The following is a 24,402-nucleotide window of genomic DNA, read 5'->3' as shown; positions in this document are numbered from 1 at the left end:
CGTTGGGAGCGCACCTAAGACGCAGTCTGGCCTCCCTTTGTGGGAGGCAACCGGGCTGATCAGGGGAAGGTGCCAGCCCCATCACCCCGCTGCTGCAGCCACTGCCAGTCACCACAGCCACCAAGGTATCTTCATCAACACAGACTCCAGTCCCTTCACCATGAAAAAATGACAACTTTAAGTATTTTCAAGATGTGTCTTTCATAAGATATGACATTTCTTTATTTTTCTTTTTATTCTCACCTAAGGATATGTTTCCATTGATTTTTTTCCCCCCTTCCCTCTGATCGCAGGCTCGGCCCCTTCCCCCGCCACCTCCTATCGTAGGCTCGGCCCCTTCCCAAGCCTAAAGCCTCCGCCCCAGGCTTTAGGCTTGGGAAGGGGGCTCCCCCGCCCTTCCGATAGCTGGCTTGGCCCCTTTCCAAGTCTAAAGCCTCCACCCAATGTCATGGCCGGCTGGGAGTGACCTGGGTGCTGAGGAGATTCCCGGGACCCAGGTATGTATGCAAATTAACCGCCATCTTTGTTGGATTAATTTGCATACTCTGGCTGTGGGCGTAGTGGAGGTATGGTCAATTTACATGTTTCTCTATTATTAGGTAAGATTCTTCTCTAGGCATTGGGGATTAATCAGGGAACAAAACAAAATTCTTTAAGTAGCTTTTATTCCTGTGGGGAGGAACAGATAGTAAATAAGATAAGAAGTAACATATGTGGTATGTTAGCGATAAGTGCTAAAATAGAAAAATAAGGCAGGAAAGATGGTTAGGAAGTTTATGTGTTGTGTTGTTTTAACTTGGGTGATCACAGGCAGCTCTTCTTGAAAAGGTGATACTTGAGTGGAAACTCGAAAAGGGGGATTGGTGAACTATGTAGAAACCTAGGTGAAGGGCAATCCAAGCAGAAAGAAACATGTGTTAGACTTGTTTCCATCCTAGGGTCTGGGAGTGAGTTGGGTGGAGTATAGAAACTGATGAGGTCAGAGAAGAAATATGGATGTGGTGGAAGATAACGTGTTGGATGCTTGAGAAGAGAGGAGAAGTTGTACAATTGTTAAATGAATATGAAGAGGGAATGGTAAGAAAGGTTAGTGATGGTGAACATAAAATGGGATTAGTTGGAATGGTTGTGTTTTTCAGTCTTTTTTAGCTACATCAAGTTGGACAGAGAGTTGGATTTTTTTACCTTAAGTACTAATTGTCCTTTTGGAAATAGTTTCTAGAAATACTTCCTTTATAAAATACTTTTTTTTTTTTTTTAGTATTCTGCTTGACAGAAATATACAAGAGGAAAAAGTACAGATATTTCATGAGGGTACAAATAACTTTACTGTGTTTAAAACACCTGTTAAGTCAGATCATGTGTATTGGCATTATGGCTATGTAAATTGTGCTTAAGTTAATAAAAAAACTTATTATGTACCTCTTTATCAACTGTAATATGAGACTGAAATATTTTGACATTTTAAATGAAATTTTACATTTATAGCACTTCTATTGCTATTTTTTATTTCACAATTCTATAGATATATACTTCTTCTATTAAATCTCATGTAGTATATTATAACAGAAAGCTAGAATATGGATCTAGTACTTTCTAAAAATGTTCTTTCAGAACCTAAACTGGTCATCTTCTATTGTTAGATTCTATTCTGTTATATAATTCGCTCCCATTTCTTCACAACTTTTAAACAGGATTGGTTATAAAGTACATTTATCATTTTGAGTTTAAAAATTTCCAATATCCTGAGGGATTTAGGTTAGAGAAATGCTCTTTTTAGTTGTAAAGTCTTTCCCAAGATGCATTTAATAGGTTCGTGAATTGAATTGTCAGTATAACCTGGGATATTCTTGTGGTGATGTTTCCAAATCTGTTTTTAAAGTTATGAAATAATTTCCAGCAAAATGTGGATTTTCATTCATTTTTTTCAAAATTAAAATAAATTGCTTATACTAACATATAGACTGAGTAATGTACATATGAGAATAAGGAAGTAATTCGTCCTGAAAATGGTTATGGAAAATGACAAAGAAATTGATACTACTTCTCATAATCAATGAAGCAAATATGAATGAAACAAATCTCTTTGATTACGCTTGATTGCATAGTAGCTTTTTTCATTACTGTTTTCAAATAATATTGCCTAATTACAAGCATCATAACTGGCATTTTTATTGCTAACGTGAATTACTACCTAGTGTTGCTTTTAATTAATGGAAATACTGTCTATTCAATTAAAAGATTTCTTGTTTAGATAAAAATGTAAAAATATTTTAAAAAATACTCATGGATAGGTAGACTGATTTTTGAAAATGATTCCAAAATGCTACTTTATTGCATATCTGAAATGGAATCTGATTATTTTCATTAAGTAAAGGCTTGGCAATAGAGTAAAGTTAATAGCAAGAAAAAGAATACTGTACTTATAAGATGTGAGCTTTATAAAAATCTGTTTTTTAAAAGGTTTTCATATATGTGATTTTCCTCCTCAGAAAAAGATGTTAACAGAACAGATCGAACAAACAAGTTTTATGAAGGCCAAGATAATCCAGGGTTGATTTTGCTTCATGACATTTTGATGACCTACTGTATGTATGATTTTGATTTAGGTAAGTTCTCTAATTTCTAATTTTAAAAGATTTAGAATATTGATGTAATACATTTTTTAAAAAAATATATTTTATTGATTTTAGAGAGGAAAGGAGAGGGAGAGAGAGAGATAGAAACATCAATGATGAGAGAGAATCATTGATTGGCTGCCTCCTGCACGCCCCCTACTGGGGATCGAGCCCACAACCCGGGCATGTGCCCTTGGCCGGAATCGAACCTGGGACCCCTCATTCCGCAGGCTGACGCTCTATCCATTGAGCCAAACCAGCTAGGGCTGATCTAATACATTTAAAAAGTGTTCTTACAGAACCTAAACTGGTCATCTTCTATTGTTAGATTGTACCCTGTTGTATAATACCGCCCCATTTCTTCACAAGTATTGAGTTGAGCATTTTTAATACTGGCATGGCTCAGGGTTGAGTGTCATCCTGTGAACCAGGAGATCAGGGTTCCATTCCTGGTCAGGGCATGTGCCTGGGTTGCGGGCTCGATCTCCAGTAGGGGCATGCGGTTGGTTGTCAATCAATGATTCTCATCATTGATATGTTTCTCTCTCTCTCCTCCCTCCCTTTCTGAAATCAATAAAAAAATTAAAAAAATAGAATTTCAATTTATTAACCTGTTAGACATATGTATGTAATAGTTCTGTGGCCTAGTTTTTATAGGGATTGTTCTACAGGGCACTGGAAACTTACAAGGCTATGGCTCCCAAATTGTGCACTGAGGAGCACTGTGTTGTCTTGGCAAACTCATGGGGACAACGTGGGATATTTTAAAATTTTTAGGGAAATATAGTGACATCTATAGGACACAGCTCTAACTACTAGCTGAAATAGTCCAGGATTTCAAATTAGATCACCACATTACTTCTGATGAGTTCTATATACATTTTTTAAAATATTTTTTTATTGATTTTTAGAGAGAGGAAGGGAGATGGAGAGAAACATTGTTGTGAGAGGGAAACATCAATTGGCTGTCTCCTGCATGTCCCCTACAGGGGATGAAGCCTGCAACCCAGGCATGTACTCTTGACTGGGAATTGAACCAGGAGCCTTTCCGTGAATGTGATGATGCCCAACTGAGCCACACCAGCCAGGGCTGAAGTTATATCTTTGTTAAGCCGTATTTTTTGGCCTTGCTCTGATAAGCAAGTACTGGTGAAAATAGATTAGGAACAGGAATGAGGATGGCGGTATGTAATTGGATTTCAAGGTTTGAGAAGTAGTATAATGCCCAACAGATGCTAAGTTCATAGGGCATAAATACTTACATTGTTTGGATCTAACTACTTAATAAATGGAAATGTTGTTTCTTTGAGCCGTGGGATACCTTGGGAAAATTTACTGAGACATTAAGGTTTTATGAAGTGAGAAAGTTTTGGAACCTTTGTTTGATATGCTTTCTCCCTTGTTAAGGAATGTATTGATTTGATATATTAGGCAGTGCTGATAACTCTGTAGGGCATGTAGAACTTTACTTTCTTTTCTTGGTAAGGGACTACATGCCCTATAGAGTTATCAGCCCTGCTTGTCTAATATAGTTTCAAAAATAGGTTGAAAAGACTGGTACTGGAGGTTAGAATTAGGGATTGCATGGGGAAGAGATGCTAAGGGATAGATAACTTAAGAAACCAATATTTTAAGGGGCAAGTGAACTTGAGCTGTTTCTTTAAAAGACCAACAAATTCCCTAAGCATCAACCTTTAAGTAAGTTTAAGCAATGGGAAGTTTCTGAGTATACTTACCATGAGAGGGATCTCAAGTAGAGGATAGTAGAAATAGATGTTTTCCAGGTTACTTTAATATAGCTAGAAACATCTTTTGGAGAAGGTAATTGGATATTTGGCATATTAAACCCAAATGAACCTTGAATTATGGGTACATTTTATTCACTGTTTGTATCTATGTGAATTTCTCCTGGCTTCTTATATGTATATTAGGGAAAGATGTAAATTCTTTGTGGATCTTTGAGGCATCAGCCCCTTTGGTGACAATAAGTTGAAAATCACAGATTTCTCTTTAAATTTTCGCCAGTTCTGTCTGTCATACCTATAACGAGCGTCAGATTGGATCATTGAAGACATATCGGTAGAGTGCTTTTCAGGTTATAGAGTGCTGTCATACTTGATTTAGATTTGGATTCTAATATCCTTTTGAAGAAGTGGGAAAATAATGCCTACTTTATGCATAAGGTTATAGTGGTTTGGAGAGTGATTCAGGTTTGCACAAGTAGTAAATATTGGACTGGGGAGTGGAAACCCAAGTCTTTCAGGCTGGATTTCTTGCCAGTATACATTCAGCACCCTGGCCCTTTGCCAGTTTGGTTTCTGTTACCACTGTAGGGAAGGGAATAGGACCATATTCCTAGGGAGCAAGAGGCATTGCCTCGAACTCTCAGGTAGGAATTTATTCATATTCTCAGAAGGAATTCCTGAATGCTCAGATTTTTTTTTTTTTTTTTTCAGGGCATAGGCCCAGACCAGCTTACTGCATAAATTGCTCTTTTAGTTTGTTTGTATTAACCCCACATTCTTTCTGGTCAAATACTTAAGTTATCTGAAACAGAAGCAAGCTTTCCATGAAGAACTCTGGCCTTGTGAGAAGCCAAGGTAGTTTTTATAAAGCAGTGGACCAAATTTCTTGCCTTTTACTCATAGCAAAGGAACTTGGGCTATAAATAAACTTATAGGTGATTCTGTCATATTTGGTTATTTGACTTCCTAGCCCATAGACTAGGTAGGTATAAAGTTTATTTGTGTTGAATATAATCTTATTAATGGTGAGGAAATGATCAAAAGCAGACAGAAGATAAAAATTACCAAAAGCAGTTAGAAAAACTCAAGGAGGACTGAATTTTAGTTAGTTCAAAGACCCCACACCTAGGGCATATCAGGTATCTGTTTTATAGGGTATGTTCCTAATGATGATTCTGAATAACCAATAAAAAGTGAAATTATACTGTACACTAGAGGCCCAGTGCACAAAATTTGTGCACGGGGGTGGGGGGATCCCTCAGCCTGACTTGCACCCTCTCCAATCCAGGAGCCCTCAGGGGATGTCCTACTGATGGCTTAGGCCTGCTCCCCTAAGCCACAGTCTGGCCTCTCTAAGCCGTAGTCTGGCCTCCTCTGCAGGAGGCGACTGGGCTGATCAGGGGAAGGCTCTGCCCCCATCACCCTGCTGCTGCTGCCAAGGTGTTTTCATCAACACGGACTCTAGTCCCTTCACCATGAAAAAATGACAACTTTCTTTAGGCATTTTCAAGATGTCTCTTTCATAGGATATGACCTTTTTTTTTTTTATCCTCACCTGAGGATATTTTTCCATTGATTTTCAGAGAGCATGGAAGAGAGAGGGAAAGACAGAACCATCAATGTGAGAGGGACACTTCGATTGGTTGCCTCCTGCATGAGCCCTGACCTGGGCCCCGGCCAGGGAGGAGCCTGCAACCTAGGTACATGCCCCTGACCAGAATTGAACCCAGACTTTGCGGTCAGCAGGCCAAGGCTCTATCCACTGAGCCAAACCGGCTTAGGGCAGGATATGACATTTCTTAGCCCTCCAGCAGCAGACCTTCATTTCTTTCCTCCAGGAGTGAGGTGGAAAAACCCTAGATCACCTTCTTGGGTTCTTACTACCCAAGTTACCAAGAACACTGCGAGTGGCTTATGGGGAGCTTAGCCAATGAACGGTCACAAAAGGTGTTTCCTCTGCAGAGGGAGGCCAGACTGCGGCTTAGGGGAGCAGGTCTAAGCCATCAGTAGGACATCCCCTGCAGAGGTGGGACTGCTGGCATGCGCAGCGGGCAGGCCCTGTTCTCTCCGGGCCTGCGCCATCTGTGGCTTGCCTCACTGTGCAGGCAGTCCCTTCCCGCCCACCTGCGTGCGCAGCCTCCTCCTGAGCGGTCGTGATGTTATGGTGTCCTGGCTAATTTGCATATTACCTCTATATATATACACTAGAGGCCCGGTGTATGAAATTCGTGCACGGGTGGGGGAATGGTGTCCCTCAGCCCAGCCTGCACCCTCTCCAATCTGGGACTCCTCGAGGGATGTCCGACTGCCCGTTTAGGCCCGATCCCACCGGGATCGGGCCTAAACGGACAGTCGGACATCCCTATCACAATACAGAACTGCTGGCTCCCAACTGCTCGCCTGCCTGCCTTCCTGATTGCCCCTAACCGCTTCTGCCTGCCAACCTGATCACCCCCTAACCACTCCCCTGCCAGCCTGATGCCTAACTGCTCCCCTGCCAGCCTGATTGCCCCTAACTGCCCTCCCCTGCAGGCCTGGTCACCCCTAACTGCCCTCCCCTGCAGGCCTGGTCCCCCCAACTGCTCTCCCCTGCAGGCCTGGGTCCCTCCCAACTGCCTTTCCCTGCAGGCCTGGTTGCCCCCAACTTCCGGCTTGGTCACCCCTAACTGCCCTCCCCTGCAGGCTTGATCGCCCCCAACTGCCCTCCCTTGCAGGCTTGGTCCCTCCCAACTGCCCTCCCTTGCTGGCCATCTTGTGGTAGCCATCTTGTGTCCACATGGGGGCAGGATCTTTGACCACATGGGGGCAGCCATCTTGTGTGTTGGAGTGATGGTCAATCTGCATATTACTCTTTTATTAGATAGGATAGAGGCCTGGTGCACATGTGGAGGCCAGCTGGTTTGCCCTGAAGGGTATCCTGGATCAGGGTGGGGGTTCCCTTGGGGCGTGGGGCGGCCTGGGCGAAGGGCCTGTGGTTGTTTGCAGGCCGGCCACGCCCCCTGGCGACCCAAGTGGAGGCGCTGGTATCTGGGATTTATTTATCTTCTACAATTGAAACTTTGTAGCCTGGAGCAGAGCCAAGCCTTCTGCTTGCTCCGAGGCAGCAGCCATTTCTGTTGCGATTTATGTATCTTCTATAATTGCAATTTTGTAGCCTTAAGCAGAGGCCTGGGCCGGCCAGGGCTGCAGAAGCTTGGCTTCCTCCATCGCAGGTGGCAATCCTAGCCTCCTGCTCTTTCCAGCTCCGTGACTGCTGCCATTTCTGTTTGGATTTATGTATCTTCTATCATTGAAACTTTGTAGCCTTGAGTGGAGGCCTAGGCCTCCAAGGGCAGGCGGGAAGCTTGGCTTCCTCCATTGCTGGGAAAACCGAAGCCTCCCTCCTGCTCTCTGTGGCCATAGCCATCTTGGTTGGGTTTATTTGCATATTCACTCCTGATTGGCTTGTGGGCGTAGCGGAGGTACGGTCAATTTGCATATTGCTCTTTTATTAGATAGGATATAGATAAGAAATCAGGGAATGTCTTATTTAAAAAAATGATTTTCAACTCCTAAAATTATTTAAAATTTGAAACTCTAAGGGTTAAAGTTCAGTTAACCTGGAAAATTAAGGTAGATGTAGATGAAATGTTTCTTATCAGTGTGAGAGTATACACTAGGGTAGTAAGGATGTCATTTCTCACATGTCTCCACTGAAACGGTTGCTATATAAATAATTTCAGGGAACAACTTCAGAAATTGTAGTAGTGCTGATTAAGATGTGCATCAGTCAGCACTGGTGCAGGCTCTGAGTGTCACTGAATGCTAATTTAAACAGCTTTAGTCTTTCTTTAATTAAAGGGAATTGTACATTAATTCCACCCCTGCAACTAACATCATATCCCAACTAACATCATGTATAAAATAAAATATATTACAAGCAACTAAAATACAAAGATTAATTTAGCTACTTGCTTCAGCTAAGACAGAAGAAATATGGTAGTGATGCCATATGAAAGCTGAAGACTTAAAGGATTAAATTAATATTTTTAGAAAATTTTATTATACCTTAATAATAAAGCATCTCCCCCTCCCCGCCAGTGGAAAGGTGCTTTGTAAATTTTTTGAATAGTACACTTTGAAATATTTTTATTATAGACCACATGCAGTTAGACCCAGTAAAGTAAGTACTCTTCTGCACTTCGTTGAATTCAGATCGAATTTCTTTCATGCTTTAATTCGTTCAACCTTTATATTTAACATTGCTTTCACTATGTGAGTGCCATGTAGGAAAATTTTGTTGATAACAATTTAATCTCCTTTTCAACCTACTTATTCTTTTTTTAAAAATGTGTATTAGGGTTTGTCAGAGAAACAACCATTAAGATTATATGTGTTTGTCCTTCTCCCTCCCCGCCCCCCACACACACATACCAGAAAAAGAGAAAAAGAAATCCCACAATTTGCTGTCTGCAAGCTAGAGACCAAGGAAAGCTGGTGGTATCGTGTGAAGGGCTGAGAGCTGTGGAGCAGTGGTGTAGATGCATGAAGGCATGAGACCCAGGAACACAGGGCAGGATAATATTGGATGTCCCAGCTCAAGCTACCAGGTGTAGAGCGAATTCAACCTTCCTTTATCTTTTTACTAGGGGCCCAGCGCCCGAAATCTCACAAGGTCCAGACCTGGTGCACTGCGGGACCCAGAGTCAAGTCCCACCAGCGCTGGCAGGGACACAGCGTCAAGTCCCACCGGCGCTGCAAGACCCAGAGTCAAGTCCCCGCCCATCCGTGCGCGCCTCGCCATGCACACAGCCTCCTGGTGACCAGTCTTTGGTTGTGATGGCGTCATGACCAAGGGTTTTTTATAATAGAGATTCAATTCCGGCTCTCTCAATGGATTTGATTACGCTCACCCACATTTGGGAGGGCCATCTGCTTTAATCATTTCTCCAATTCAAGTACTAGTTTCTTCTAGAAACACCTCCACAGACATTCCCAGAAATAATGTTTAACCAGAAATCTGGGCATCCTGTGGTTCACTCAGGTTGATATAAAATTAATCATTGCAAGTGTGTGTTTGTTTAAAAAAGCACCTGCAATAAATATGTCGAAATGTTTACATTTAGATATCAGGTCACGTATCTTTTTTCTGTCACTTCTGTGAATGTTTTGGTAACTCCATTGGATGCCTGCCATGGTAACCCATGTGTTCTTTTGTGCTAAAGCGAGTAGAGCCATACTTTCCCACAGGGCATAGTGTATACATAGGTAGATAGAGACTAGCTACAGCAGTAGATGATAGAACAGAGGCTCTGAGCAGATGGAGCTACATGTTTATTTGTAAGGAGATCCTGAAGTGACCTGAGTGCCTCTCTGTTACACATTTAATCTGAGGTGTTTTTTTTTTTTTTTTTTTTTTAAAGAGACTGGCTTATATGCTTCCTGGGTAATTTTAAAAAACATTTTCTTTCAAAATAAGAGTGATGCGGAGTTGTGTATCATTTCTAGCAGAAATACTCTCTTCCCTTTTAAAATACATACTCTTCAGATGGCTTCAGTACACGTAGATTTTTATGAATGTTAAAAATGTAAGCTTTGAATCTGTTTCCACAGACTTTTTAAGCTGCCATTGGGGAAAAAAATTTTTTGTAACTTTTACAAATGCATGAACCTAACCAAAGTTAAATGATAATATGTATGGGAAAAGGCTTAGAATGTGTTCTTGTCCCTTTGTTGGTTTAAGTATCTATGTCTTGTCTGAAATTTAATTGTAAAACACTTAAGAAAATTGAGGGTTTTATAAATTGGAACTAAAAAATAAGAAGCTTGACATATTTAAGTGAAAAGTAGAACTAAGACTTTTTGTTCATGTTTAAGTAGAGAGCCTGATTCTTTAACTTTGCAATTTTTCTTTTATAAGCAAGAGCTGTAATTAGTGTCATAACTGAAAAATTTTAACAGCATAAAGAAAAGGTATTTAAAGTGGCAGTTTTAGGCACAACATACTGATTGGATTAAACCCAATTGCTAGCATTGCTTGGGAATAGCGTTAACAAGAAAAGAAAGAAGACATAGATTTGTCTATTTAAAAGAGGTAGATAATTTCGTTGTGACTCCTTTTATTTAGATTACCAACGATCTGGTTGCTAAAGCAGTTGGATCCTGTTTAGTGTGTATTTTACTTGGCTTATTCAGTGTTCTGGCCTGGCAACTTTCTTTCCCTTGACTTACAAAAATCTTCTCCCTTGATATTTTTTCCCTTTGACTATTCATTCTCTTTTGAGTATGGTCTTTAACATTGATGTTCCTCTGGGTTTTCTCTTACCTTCTTTCTCATAATGCTTTTGCACATTATTATTATTATTATTTTTTAACACATTTGTGTGTTGTTTTTTTAAATATATTTTCATTGATTTCAGAGAGGAAGGAAGAGGGAGAGAGAGACAGAAACATCCATGATGAGAGAGAACCACTGATTGGCTGCCTCCTGCAAGTCCCCCACTGGGGATCAAGCCCACAAACCAGGCACGTGCCCTTGACCGGGACCTTTCAGTTCGCAGGCCGATGCTCTATCCACTGAGCCAAACTGGCTAGGGCTGCACATTATTTTTTATATTTTTATCTTCACCTGAGGATATGTTTATTGATTTTTAGAGAGAGAAATAAAGAGACATAGACATAGACATCAGTTAGTTGCCTCTTGTACACATCCCAACTGGGAATCGAACCTGCAACTTTTTTAGTGTACTGGACAATGGTCCAACCAACTGAATTACCAGGCCAGGGTTTGCACACTGTTTTTTAATAATATTACCTACTCTTGATAGTGAGGTCTACACTAAGACACCTACTGGAAGATAGATAAATGCTTGATATCTCAATTGAAAACAATGTATCTTTCTCACCTCCTTGCTAGACTTCTTCCTTCCCTCTCTCCTCCCCTCCCCTCCCCTCCTATCTCCTCCCCTCCCCTCCCCTCCCCTCCCCTCATGTGAACATCATATTTACCAAAGAAAAGATGAAGTTTTTTTTTTCTTTTTTTTTTTTATTAAGGTATTATATGTGTACATATCTTATCATTGCCCCCCCACCCCACTCTCATACATGCCCTCACCCCCCAATGTTTTGCATCCGTTGGTTACTCTTATATGCATGCATATAAGTCCTTCAGTTGATCTCTTATTTCCCCCACCTCTCCCTAACCTTACCGCTGTAATTTGACAGTCTGTGTGATGCTTTACTGCCTCTGTAAAAAGATGAAGTTTTAAGTGAATGGTGGTGATATGCACAGAAGGATACATAAAGCTTACATTTTCAGAGACATGATTTTTTTCTTCCTCTTAGGATATGTGCAAGGAATGAGTGACTTACTTTCTCCTCTTTTATATGTGATGGAAAATGAGGTGGATGCCTTTTGGTGCTTTGCCTCCTACATGGACCAAATGGTAAGAACGGGGTTCCCCCCTTTAAAAACTAATTTGAATTTTTAGTTGTATAATGTTATATAAAAGAATGAATTATATTTAGTAAGTTATGATGGGACTTTAGAAACTTGCTTCATGTTGTTTGTTTTTTAAATAGCCTTTTCAAGAGGCTTGGAAATGCCGACATTGTTTTTAATACAAAAAATAGAAAGTGCCTTTAGTACAGGAATAATCAGGTTTTAATATCAGTTAATGCTTATATTCTGCAGAAGAGCCATGAGTCATTACAGAATATTGATGAAATAGATGAATGCAATTCTTGTGAAGTAGTTGAACTTTCATATCATGTGTTTCAGAGATAAAGCTTAGTCATACCAAGTAATATCCTTACCTTTTGTGAACATTTTGGATTTTGACACAGATTTTTCTCCAGATGTGTTTGAATTATTTGTAACGCTGACACTTTCTTAGTAATTCACTGTTATTTTTCTCAGAAATGTGGTTATGAGAGTTGAACTATGTCTATATATACTTATTACTACAAAGAACATTTTATCATCATTGTTCTATCTTGGCAATGGAGTTCTAGGACAGTAGTACAGAGAAAGTGTAACAGGGAAATAAAATAGAACAGTCTCCTCAAGTTATCTTTTAGAAAGAAAAAAGAGCAGAGGGTCTAAGAGTAGATAAAGGCATATGAAATGCAAAGACTTGATCAATACATAGGTCACTTTACTATTTCAGAATAAGATTGATATACTTCATGGTGGGCCTTGAAGTCGAATATTGAAATGGCTTGCTTGCAACGGGATAAAGATTTTGAATATGAAGTCATTTAAAATGTTTCCCAGCAATATAGGGTTTAACTTAGAGTTTCTGGGATACAAATGTAGACTTTGGAAGTAGTACCCTTCTGATTCGATTACTAGGTGTGCCGGTTAATTTATTAATGCGGATTTTTTTCAATAGATGGAGTTATATGTATGTTGATATATATGTGATTTGATATGTATGCCATTTTGTTGTATTGACAACAAGCTTCAAAACTTAATGTGTCAACTTTGCTGAAGGTGTTAACACCATAGATACTTTTACACTTAAAAATGTCTAATTTCGTGCCAGTGAAAGAGCATTTGCAGAAAGTTATAATTCGTTACTTTATTTTGAAGAAAAGTGCTGCTGAATACTTTGGGAAGCTTATGGTGAATACTTTGGGAAGCTCCATCTCAAGATACTTGTGAACACTGGTTTAAATGCTTTAAAAATGATGATTTCGATGTGAAAGACAAAGAACGTCCAGGTCAACTGAAAAAGTTTGAAGGCCAACAATTACAAGCATTATTGGATGAAGATGTGTGTCAAACTCAAAAACAATTTTCAGAAAGATTAAACGTTGCTCAGCAAACAATTTCCAATCATTGACAAGCAATGGAAAGATTTTAAAGGAAGGAAAATGGGTGCCACATCAACTGAACGAAAGACAAATGGAAACCGAAGTCATCAGTAAAATGTTGCTTCAACGGCACGAAAGTCTTTTTTGCATCGAATTGTGACTGGCGATGAAAAGTGGATTTATTTTGAGAATCCCAAATGCACAAAATCATGGGTTGATCCAGGTCAACCATCAACATAGACTGCAAGACCAAATCGCTTCGGAAAGAAGACAATGCTCTGCGTTTGGGTTCAGGAAGGTGTGGTGTATTATGAGCTTCTAAAACAAGGTGAAACCGTTAATACTGATCGCTACCGACAACAAATCAATTTGAACCATGCTTTGGTCATGAAATGACCAGAATGTTCCAGAAGACACAACAAAGTAATTTTGCTTCATGATGACGCACCATCACACACTTTAAAACCAGTTAAAGACCCGTTAAAAGATCTTGCCTGGGAAGTATTAACCCACCCGCTGTATTCACCAGACCTTGCTTCTTCAGATTACCACTTGTTCCGATCGATGGCACACGTGCTTTCTGAGCAGCACTTCAAAACATACGAAGAAGTGGAAAATTGGGTCTCTGAATGGTTTGCCTCAAAACAAGAAAAGTTCTATTGGGACAGTATCCACAAATTACCTGAAAGATGGGGAAATGTGTAGCTAGCAGTGTACATTACTTTGAATAAAGCACTTTTGATGTTTCTCTTGAAATTATCCTGTTTTCTTTGATTATAAAAATCCGCATTATTAACTGGTACACCTGGTACTATTCTTCTCCTGTTGCTTACCAATTCTTCTTTCCCCTGCAATTTTTCTCACTTTTGTCTATTTACTCAAGTCTCATCCATGGATCCAACTCATCCTCACTTCTCCTGTTCCTATTCCACATGCATAATTAAATTTTATGATTTTAAAATATCTTTTGCTATTAAATTGATAATTATGTAGTTTTCTACTATACACTAATGTTTTTGAATTATTTGGAAAGATTATTAATTGCAGTAATGTAGTAATATCATAGTTGTCTTCCTTACCTTTTTGATTTATTGATTTTACCTGCCTTCTTAGTTCCATTTACTCCTAAGTGCTCTAGAAACCTGAGGCATTTGTTACAAAGGTCTGTACAACTGATACTAATTATATAAAAACTCTTGTCTGCCTTCCTTGTGTTTCTGTTGTTTATCGTCTTTTCACTAGAGCCAGTATGTTCCTTGATAAAGGGTCCATGTCTTTGCTTAACTAGTTTAGTTCTCTGGTATGCTTCTAGCATTTTCCCAATGCCTGATATGAGATTGTTGTTCAACAGATTTTTGTAGAATAAACACATGAATATTTCCCCAGTGCTTAGTTTAGACCTCAACTTATATGGTAGTAGGTACTCCAAGAGTTAACATGAACATACTGCATTTAGTTTATTATTATAACAGTTTTCATAAAACTGAGGAAATATTGGCATGTTCCAATATAATGGCTTATGATACCAAGTGCACTCGTATATGTGCATGTATTTAGGTCTCAAATGTAAAGATTACTTTCTGACCACCTGTAATATACACTTGTAATCTTTTATTTTTTGTATATGAAGGTTCAAGTTCTGTCTTTTCACAGTAAATGCTCTCTGTGTTTACCTTTTTCATTGAGGATAGTCTGGGGACTTTTCTAGTCTTTATTCTAAAAAGATCTCTTAATATATTGTCTACTAACATCCTTCTTTCCCCCATAATATTTGAATGAAAGGGCAGTATGTTGCAATTTTAAAAATCTACACAATTATTTTTCACTGTATGGCTATTGTTTTGGTGCCCTTAAATCAGTGCTGCAGTTGTTAGATTTCATTTTGTGTTATGGCTTTATTTCATATAACATGTTATGCCTTATGTGATGGCTGGCTTAATATCTATAGATTTACTTTTGTTGATATTTACTCTCATCTAATGTAGGTGTAGGCACAGACTTTGTCTGTTACGGAAATATTATGGAAACACTTGCAAAATGATCTAATGAACTTTCTTATACCCACCATTCATTTTGCCATAAAGTTTAGTCCCTCCTTTCTCCTCACCTCCCACCCCCATAGAATATATATGCATGTGTATATGTATGCATACATTATATGTAATATGCATATATGTAATGTATGTATGCATATGTGTGCACACATTTATTTATAGATATATTTATAGGTACAGTTGAAGCCCTTTGTATATTTATATAGATCTTATTTCTTCTCCAGGAATAGCTTCTTTTTCAAAGTTGGCTTCTGTCATTTTGGGAGTGCTTCTTTTTATAGCTGAGTGGGTAGCAGTGGGGATGCCATGTTGGTACTCCCAAACAGTGTATCATAACAAAAATGATGCTGTTAATCAGAGAGTTAATTCTGCCTTTCCCCTACAGGTCCAGGTGGTAAATATGAAGAAACTATATATATATATATAATCTCTTTATTGATTTTAGAGAGGAAGGGAGAGGGGTGAGAGTGATAGAAATATCAATGATGAGAGAGAATCATTGATGGGCTACCCCTTGCACACCCCCTACTGGGGATCGAGCCTGCAACCCAGGCATGTGCCCTTGACTGGAATTGAACCCGGGACCCTGCACGCCGACGCTCTATCCACTGAACCAAACCAGCTAGGGTGAAACTATATCTTTTTAAAAAAAGTATATATATATTTATTGATTTCAGAGAGGAAAGGAAAGAGATAAAAACAATGATGAGAGAGAATCATATCTTAAACCTTTATGTTAGTCTGTTAAACTGTCCTTTAACTCATTAAAGAGAAACCAGTTTATTGAGAATCAGTAGCCTTTCATTTTTTTTTTTTTCCTACCAAGAATGGGTACTTTCTAATCTGATATGTACTTCTGATACAGCACCACTATTGTCTCTAAAACTAAAAAAGAAGTGTGAGGGAGGGGATGTTCTTCTTAGGCTTTTCACAAGGGGTAGGGTAGTAGGTCACCAAAGAGGGGTTGGTGCACATTTTAAAGGGATCAGACTAATCTAAGAAGCCTTTTATTTATTTTGGTTCCCCTTCTCCATCTTTGATGTGTTGGTAGGGAATTTACTCAACTTGGAAGGTTTTTGGAAGCATGTAAACCACAGCTTTGTGATCTTAGAACCCCTTCACACTCTTAAATCTTATTGAGTACCCCAAAAGCATTTGTTTATGTGGGTTATATCTATTGATATTTATTGAATGAAAATTAGTACTGAGAATTTTATACGTACTCATTTTAAAGTAACAGTAAACATACTACACCTTAACATGTATAACATTTTAAAATGGAAAGTTAGTTTTCCAAAACAAAACCAGATTTGCTGAGAAGAGGGATTGTTTTACATTTCCATTTTTTTTTAATGTCTAGTTTAGTCCTACCTGCTTCTGAATTGAGTCTTTTGCATTATCACACATTATATAACCTTTATACTTCGGGAGATTTAAAAAAAATTGTTGACATTGTTAGAGATGTCTCCCATCTTGTGAGAGATTTTAAAGTGCAAGATGCATATAATCTTCTAGTATTGTCATGAAGAGGGTTTTGACATTGCAGATTTCCCTAATGTTGACAAATCTAAGAAATAGTTAATTCTTTAAAATGAGACACATGTTAAAGCTAAAATAGATTTTTCATATGATAATTTGAAGAAATATTTTAAGATGGAAGTGATTTGATGAAAGTTTATTTCCCAAATGTGTTTCCTTTCATCAAATTTCTTATTCCATGTCAGAAATTAGTATGTCAATCAGTCTATAGTTAATTGTTTCCACATTCTTTTTTATCTAAATCAAAGGAATAGAGGGGAAAATGATCCGTAGTTTAAGACCAAGGATTCTCTTTCCCTCTTTTTTAATGTTGCTCTAGCTTTTTTTTTTTAATTTCTTTATCGATTAAGGTATTACATATGTGTTCTTATTGCTCTAGCTTTTAAATTTGTTGTGATTTAAAAAAATATCAGTATGGTATGAGTCCAGTTCTTGTTTTTAGACTTATGGTTTAGTTATTAGTTAATTATGTACTATAAAATATTTACTAAATATTACTTATATGGTAACATGTATTTCCTTCTATAAAGCACCAGAATTTTGAGGAACAAATGCAAGGTATGAAGACACAGCTAATTCAACTAAGTACCTTACTTCGATTGTTGGACAGTGGATTTTGCAGTTACTTAGGTAAGGCAGTGAATCAGAACTATACCCAGCAAATTGTAGGGTAATTCATAGGGAGAAAAAAATGTAAATGACTCTTTTAAAGACATATATGCTCTATTGCTGTTGCCAGGGTTCCTCTGAGGAATAAAAGTGTGGGACTACACTTTGCGTGCTTATGTCTTAAAAAAATTTTTTAAAAAAGATAGTTGTGTTCTTTTTAATATTTTTTTATTAATATGTTTTTATTGATTTCAGAGAGAGGAAAAGAGAGGGAGAGAGAGAGAAACATTGATCGGCTGCCTCCTGCACGTCCCTTATGGGGATCAAGCCCACAATCCGGGCCATCTACCCTAACCAGGAATTCAACTGGCAACCTCTTGGTGCATGAAACAATGCTCAACCAACTGAGCCACACTGGCCGGTCTTTGTACTTATGTCTTAAAACAATTTATTTTAAAAATGAGTTATTTGTTGTTGTTTGGTTGTTTTCTTTTAAAGAAGTTAGCCTGCAAGCTTCGAATTGTTTCCTTTAATTAGTAGAAAACAAATTTATAGAACTTTCAATAGGTCATTGTGTTCTGAGATAATTAGCATGAGAGTAAGCCATATATATATTTTTTCCCCTCTGTATAGAATCTCAGGACTCTGGATACCTTTATTTTTGCTTCAGATGGCTTTTAATCAGATTTAAAAGGGAATTTAGTTTTCTAGATATTCTTCGATTATGGGAGGTAAGTTCTTGAATTATACAAATATATTATTTATTATGGAAAGCAACAATTTATTCTATAGAATATAAATGGATTATGCCAGTCTAACTGAAATTTCTAAAGCAAGTATGTTTCAAAATTATGATAGTTCTCTCCTTAAAATGAATGATCTTGAGCTGAATACCTGGTCTTTGGAGCCTTTTTCTGTAAATTATAATCCTTATGAGATTTGGGGCTAGTTGGTCCCCCAGATCCAGTTCTCTAGACTATTTGTGTCTGTGTTCTCTGTTGGGGAGACTTGACTGGTTCTGCCATATTCTGGTATAGGTTGTAGAGTTTTAGCAGGCGAATCAGTTGAGATGGCACTGTATAGTTTGAGATATTGAGAGGGAGCAGACTTGTATTTTGCTTTGTAAAAGAAACAAGTTAGAGCAAAATATGAATAATAACACATCCTACTATCTGTATTTAACAGATGAAACCAGAGTTTCGAGAAAAACTCACATATTCTTTTCTTTTTTTTAAATACGTTTTTATTTAATTTTTAGAGAGGAAGGGAGAGGGATAGAGTGATGGAAACATCAATGAGAGAGAAACATTGATCAGCTGCCTCCTGCATGCCCCATACTGGGGATTGAGTCCGCAGCCTGGGCATGTGTCCTGACTGGGAAACAAACTGGTGACCTCTTGGTTCATAGGTCGATGCCCAAACACTGGGTTACACCAGCCAGGCAAAACTCGCATGCTCTTGACCTGAAATCATATTTTTAAAGTTTGTCAATTTTGTTAAATTAGGATCTTAACTTTTTTAAAAGGACGAATTGAGAATATTATCATCACATAGCTAGAATAACTTCCTAATCTGTGTTTACCAAATATGTTGGGATGTTAAGTGAAAACCCTTGGAGGTTAATTGAATTTCATTTAAACTTTAAAAAATTGGATTAGTCTGAAAATTATTCAACTTGATTTACTCCTGACAAAAGAAATGAAAACATGTTAAGTATGCTTTAATAGTATGGTTATATGGGTCTTTTTATGTTTCCAGATAAGATATTATTAGGTACATTAACCAGGGGGAAATTAAGGCCTTAAATTTGAGGGCATTACTTATATTTAGGAAGAAGTGCAGCTATTGATCAAACATTTTATGCATTTGGGTATACATTTGGGGTAGTTGATTTAGTTTTTGTCACAATATATGACACATAATATGATGTTTAAAATGTAGAGTTGTCTGGGTGTTTTTGATTCCATGCATTGTGTAACTGAATCTTCCTTATTTATAGGATTTAGTTTTCTAGAGACAGAAGGTGATTTAAAAGTGAGAAACAGCATGTAATTGAAAGTTCAGGACACTATTGAAAATGCCTCTGACCCTTACACCTTAAACTTAACCTCATAGCTGTGGCTCCTTAATTAATACCATTCATCATATTGGTTAGAATCCATGATTTGCTTATTGTAGTTACCTGAAGAGCCACATTTGGAATTCATTGTGTTCACAAAATGTTAAGCTTGATGTTAATTACTTTGTAGGTAAAGATAAGACTTTCCTTCTCTACCCCTCATTTCCTAACTAGAAAACTGGTGGATTACCTCATCTAGGCAACTTCTGCTTCGCATAGAAGGCATTTAGAGTTCAACATTGTATATGTGAGGAAAATGTTTTAGAATTATTGTAGTTTACTAGTTGTTTTGTTTTATAGGTAATGTGGACTGAGCTACCATGTAAAAATTTCCATCTTCTTCTCTGTTGTGCTATTCTGGAATCAGAAAAGCAGCAAATAATGGAAAAGCATTATGGTTTTAATGAAATACTTAAGGTAGTTATTTCTTTAATTTTGTTTTTTTCCTCTATGTTGATACACAAAACATTTTCTTGGAGATTTATTGAATCCCTCGAGTAATTTAAACTGTGTCAGTGACTCTGGGAGTGACAGTTCACCAATTACATATTGGCCAGTTATTTTTACCTGAATAATTAGGAGAGAAGGAAAATTCAACATACACTTTTTTTGTGGTTTAGTTTTCTAAAAGAATATTGTTATTTTGCTTATTAAGATAGCAGACTTGAGACAGCTGTTAGATTTAATGTTCCATAAGCTTATTAGTTATTTTTCAGCTTTAAAACGGGAAATGATCTAAGATGTATTAAATGTTCTGTTTGTAGTGTGTGAATATTTTTATTTTAAGGGTTTTATCTGTAGTAAAATATAAGTGGTAATTATTTATATAGAACATATAGTGCTTCCAATTTTGACTGTTATTTTATTGATTCATTTTAGCATATTAATGAATTGTCCATGAAAATTGATGTAGAAGATGTACTGTGCAAAGCAGAAGCAATTTCTCTACAGATGGTAAAATGCAAGGTATACAGTGTGTGTGTGTGTGTGTGTGTATTTTTTTAATCCTCACCCAAGGATATGTTTAGTGTGAGGGAGGGAGAGGGAGAGAGACAGACATTGATGTGAGAGAAACATTGATCGGTTGCCTCCAGTGCACACACCAAACAGGGATTGAACCCACAACCTTTTGGTGTACGGGATGATGCTCCAATCATTTGAGCCATCCGGCCAGGGCTCAAGGTATACAGAATTTTAAATAATTACAAGAATTTTTGTTTATGTTTTTGGTGGGCTGAGTTCAAGAATGAATTTTTCTTCTTAGAAATAATATAAATGGCAGTTTTAGCAAGTTGAAGGCAGACACAAAGCATTGGCTAGCATTTTGTTTACCATTATAGATTAACAACATGTAATTGAAAACAGTTGGTTAACCATGCTAGATGAAAATCATATAATTAAGGCAAAATGGGAAAAGTAATAAAAACATTTCTGTGACAAACATCAAGGCTGTAGCCCTAACTGGTTTGGCTCAGTGGATAGAGCGTCGGCCTGCGGACTGAGGGGTCCCAGGTTCGATTCCGGTCAAGGGCATGTACCTTGGTTGCAGGCACATCCCCAGTGGGGGGTGTGCAGGAGGCGGCTGATCGATGTTCCTCTCTCATCGATGTTTCTAGCTCTCTATCCCTCTCCCTTCCTCTCTGTAGAAATCAATAAAATATATATTAAAAAAAAAACCAAAAAAGAAAACATCAAGGCTGTAGAATTTTAAAAAAAAATATGTTTTTATTGATTTCAAAGAGGAAGGGAGAGGGAGAGAGAGATAGAAACATCAATGATGAGAGAGAATCATTGGCTGCCTCCTGCATGCCCCCTCATGGGGATCGAGCCAGCAACCCGGACATGTGCCCTGACCGGGAATCGAACCATGACCTCCTGGTTCATAGGTCGACGCTCCACCACTGAGCCACACCGGCCAGGTGAGGCTGTAGAATTTAAGCATTGGTATGTATCCCCCATTCGATTTAGTGACTACAGAAGAGGACCTAATATTAAATAGTATTGTCTCTAAATAAAGACAGATGCTAATTAGGAATGATTAGTCTATGCCATTACATTTATATATCATGCTCTTAATTTGTTTGAAAACAAGGCAAATTTGATTATCTGAATTCAAATCATTAATGTATTTTGGCTTTTGCATTTTTATGAGAATTCTTATTTGGTCTTTGTGTCATTTGTTCATGGTTCCAAATGCTTATTTTGGTTCAGTTTAAACACTTATTTGGTAGCTATTCTGTTCAAAACATATCAGTGATACCTTCTTACCTTTAAAGGAACCTTTGTATATTGAGGGGAAAAGTATGAATAAGATAGTAGAAAAACAAGGAGAATGAAACAAATGCTAAATATTAGTAACTTTCAATAATAAAGATAAATAAAATATTAGTAACTATATGTTTGTGGGTGTGATAGGGTGGGGTGAAGAGCGATTAATTCAGAATAGATCAGGGAACCACTTAATGAAAAAAGGTGGTTAGGATTTCATTTTGGAGTGAAGAAGGAAGGTTTGTGAGGGAACGTAACAATTACACTCTTAGAACAAATGTTCAGATTCTGGAATCAGTGTAGTCTTAATTAGAAGTGTTACTTTGTGGTTAATTTTTCTGTGTGATGAATGATGGTTTTGTTTTTCATATTCAGGAATTGCCACAAGCAGTTTGTGAGATTCTGGGGCTTCAGGACAGTGAAGTCACAACACCAGATTCAGACACTGGTGAAGATGAACATGTTGGCTTGACTGCTTGTTCTTCACCTGCGTTTCAGAGTAACTCCTTGCCTGTACTTGCTGCTAGTGGAGCCAGAGATGACAGCTCAACACAGATATCAGTGTCCCCAAATGTTAGCAGATTAACACCTGCATGATCCTTCTTGTTGCTTACTTTTTGAAGAGACACTTTGTTGCAACTTCTTTTCAAGTTTTTGAAAGGTGGAAATTTTAAATCTTGGTAATGATCATGCTTTAAGATTAATGGAAAGAAAGTGTACTGATGTTCTTGCATTAAAGCTTTACAAAGATTTACACTAATTATTTTTGTAGTTACTTCTACCAAATAGCCTTTCTTTTTCAATAACATTCCTTAGTATTTTTATAGCTAAGTACATTTTATTTTCTTGTGGATGAACTGGAATCGAATAAATACTACAAGTGGATGAGTTGGAAATTATGCACTTTGAAACCATTCACTTTGTTTACTCTAAATTTAATGGCTTTGGATTTTATGAAATTAAATGTTGAGCCTTTCTATAGCATTCTAAGCTGAGAAGTAGATTGCTACCCAGTGACAAAATAAAAGAATTTGTTTTTCTCTGTTGTTTACAATAATATTCAGCTTAAATATTTATGCTGGTCGAACATGATTTAAATTGGACATTTTCATCAATGCAATTTAATGTGTAGATAAAGAGCTACTTCAACCATAAGAGGATTGGCAGTATATTTTTTACAATGGACTTTTGTTCACTTGTATATAAAGACTATATAAGTACTTATTTATGAGTATAAGAAAGGAATAGCATATTTTCTTTAACTGAATAAACTTGACTATTGATTTATATAACCTGATTTGACAAAATTAATACATAGCATCAATATGAGATCTTTTTCAAAACTATTTTCTTAACTAAGCATTTATTTCATGAGGCTACATTCAATCCTGTACCTGGTATAATTTTGAAATTAATTGCTTGTAATCTCACTTTCCTAATGTTTTATTATCTTTCTTAATAATGTATTAACTACTAATTAATCTGGTCTTTAAATTTTTATAAAATACTCTTTGCAAAAAGCTTATGTAAAAAATTTCAGTATACTATCACAAGTCTCAAAATAGTACTCTTTTGTATATGAACAAAGCTGTTGTTTTTACCATGCAGTGTTGCATGATTTTAAGTTATGTGGAATTAACATAACTGATTCCGTTTTAATTGTAATTTGTTAATGCCTGTACATATCATTAAAATACATTTGAAGTTGAAGTAGTGTTTTCAGTTAAATCACACCTAGGAAAAAATCTGCTGGTTCTTCATTAGGAGAAAAAAATCCAAGACGGACCCAGTAAATTTTATATTTTTATGTGATTGAAACAGTCAATTGAATGAGTTGTGGAAATGAGAAAGAAATAAGACTCCTTTCATAACAAAAAAGTTTTCACCAGCATAAAATTGGGCATAGTGTTGCCATGGAGGATATAATTATGTGACACAGTAAAGCAGCTTCCTGCAGTTGATGCTAATAATGTAAAATGTGACGCAGTTCTAAAATGATCCAATAGATAGGTTCCCGCCCTCCCATAAAACTAGGGAACCAAGTGAAATTTTTTCCTACTGTAGCATTAACTGACAATCATGACAGAACCATTAGATGTTAGTTTTTAATATCATATGTGTTATCTTTCATCAGTTAATAATGAGTAAGCCTATTCAGAAAAAAAAAAAAAGTAAACTGATCAAAAATCCAGCATCTCCAGCCTTTCATTTCCTGCTGTTCAGGAAATTGCTTAGAACATCTTGATGTCCTTCTTGTTCTTCCTGGACAGGGGCTTTGGGGAAGTTTGTTCCCACTACGTAATGCCATATCTACTTCAGAGTTTTTTAAAAATCTTAACACATTTAGTAAGTTGAACTTTTGTCAAGTTTTTTTAAATAAAACTACTTGCTAAAACACTTGATTAAATAGTCTAGCACATTTTTATACGGAAGAGTAATATAGTGCTAGATAAAGTTTTTATTGAAGTATAGTTGACATACAGTATTGTATTAGATTCAGGAGTACAAAGTGATTCAACGTTTATATACCTTACAAAGTGATCTCACTAAGTCTAGTAACTCACTGTACAAAGTTACTACGATTTTATAGACTATTTTCCATGCTATCCACTACATCCCTGTGACTTATTTTATATCGGGAAGTTTGTGCCTCT

At 37.3% G+C, this 24,402-nt stretch overlaps 1 protein-coding gene across 3 annotated transcripts in view; it reads left to right on the top strand.

Annotated features, from left to right (window-relative positions):
- Positions 1 to 23,907, top strand: part of TBC1D15 (TBC1 domain family member 15) — a 91,028-nt gene extending 67,121 nt beyond the window's left edge. For all 3 annotated transcript variants that reach the window (XM_080662705.1, XM_080662704.1, XM_080662703.1), the window contains 7 exons: positions 2,493 to 2,609; positions 11,687 to 11,787; positions 17,283 to 17,382; positions 17,995 to 18,092; positions 19,781 to 19,897; positions 20,360 to 20,446; positions 22,124 to 23,907. In XM_080662705.1, coding sequence (XP_080518831.1) covers positions 2,493 to 2,609; positions 11,687 to 11,787; positions 17,283 to 17,382; positions 17,995 to 18,092; positions 19,781 to 19,897; positions 20,360 to 20,446; positions 22,124 to 22,345 — 842 coding nt within the window. In that variant the 3' untranslated portion in view covers positions 22,346 to 23,907. The remainder of the gene's footprint in view (positions 1 to 2,492; positions 2,610 to 11,686; positions 11,788 to 17,282; positions 17,383 to 17,994; positions 18,093 to 19,780; positions 19,898 to 20,359; positions 20,447 to 22,123) is intronic.
- Positions 23,908 to 24,402: the final 495 nt, after the last annotated feature.

The sequence above is a fragment of the Plecotus auritus genome (genome assembly GCF_963455305.1).
Source record: "Plecotus auritus genome assembly, chromosome: 3".
NCBI lineage: Eukaryota > Metazoa > Chordata > Mammalia > Chiroptera > Vespertilionidae > Plecotus > Plecotus auritus.
The sequence above is the reverse complement of the archived record's forward strand: the minus strand, read 5'-3'. Positions and strand labels throughout refer to the sequence as shown.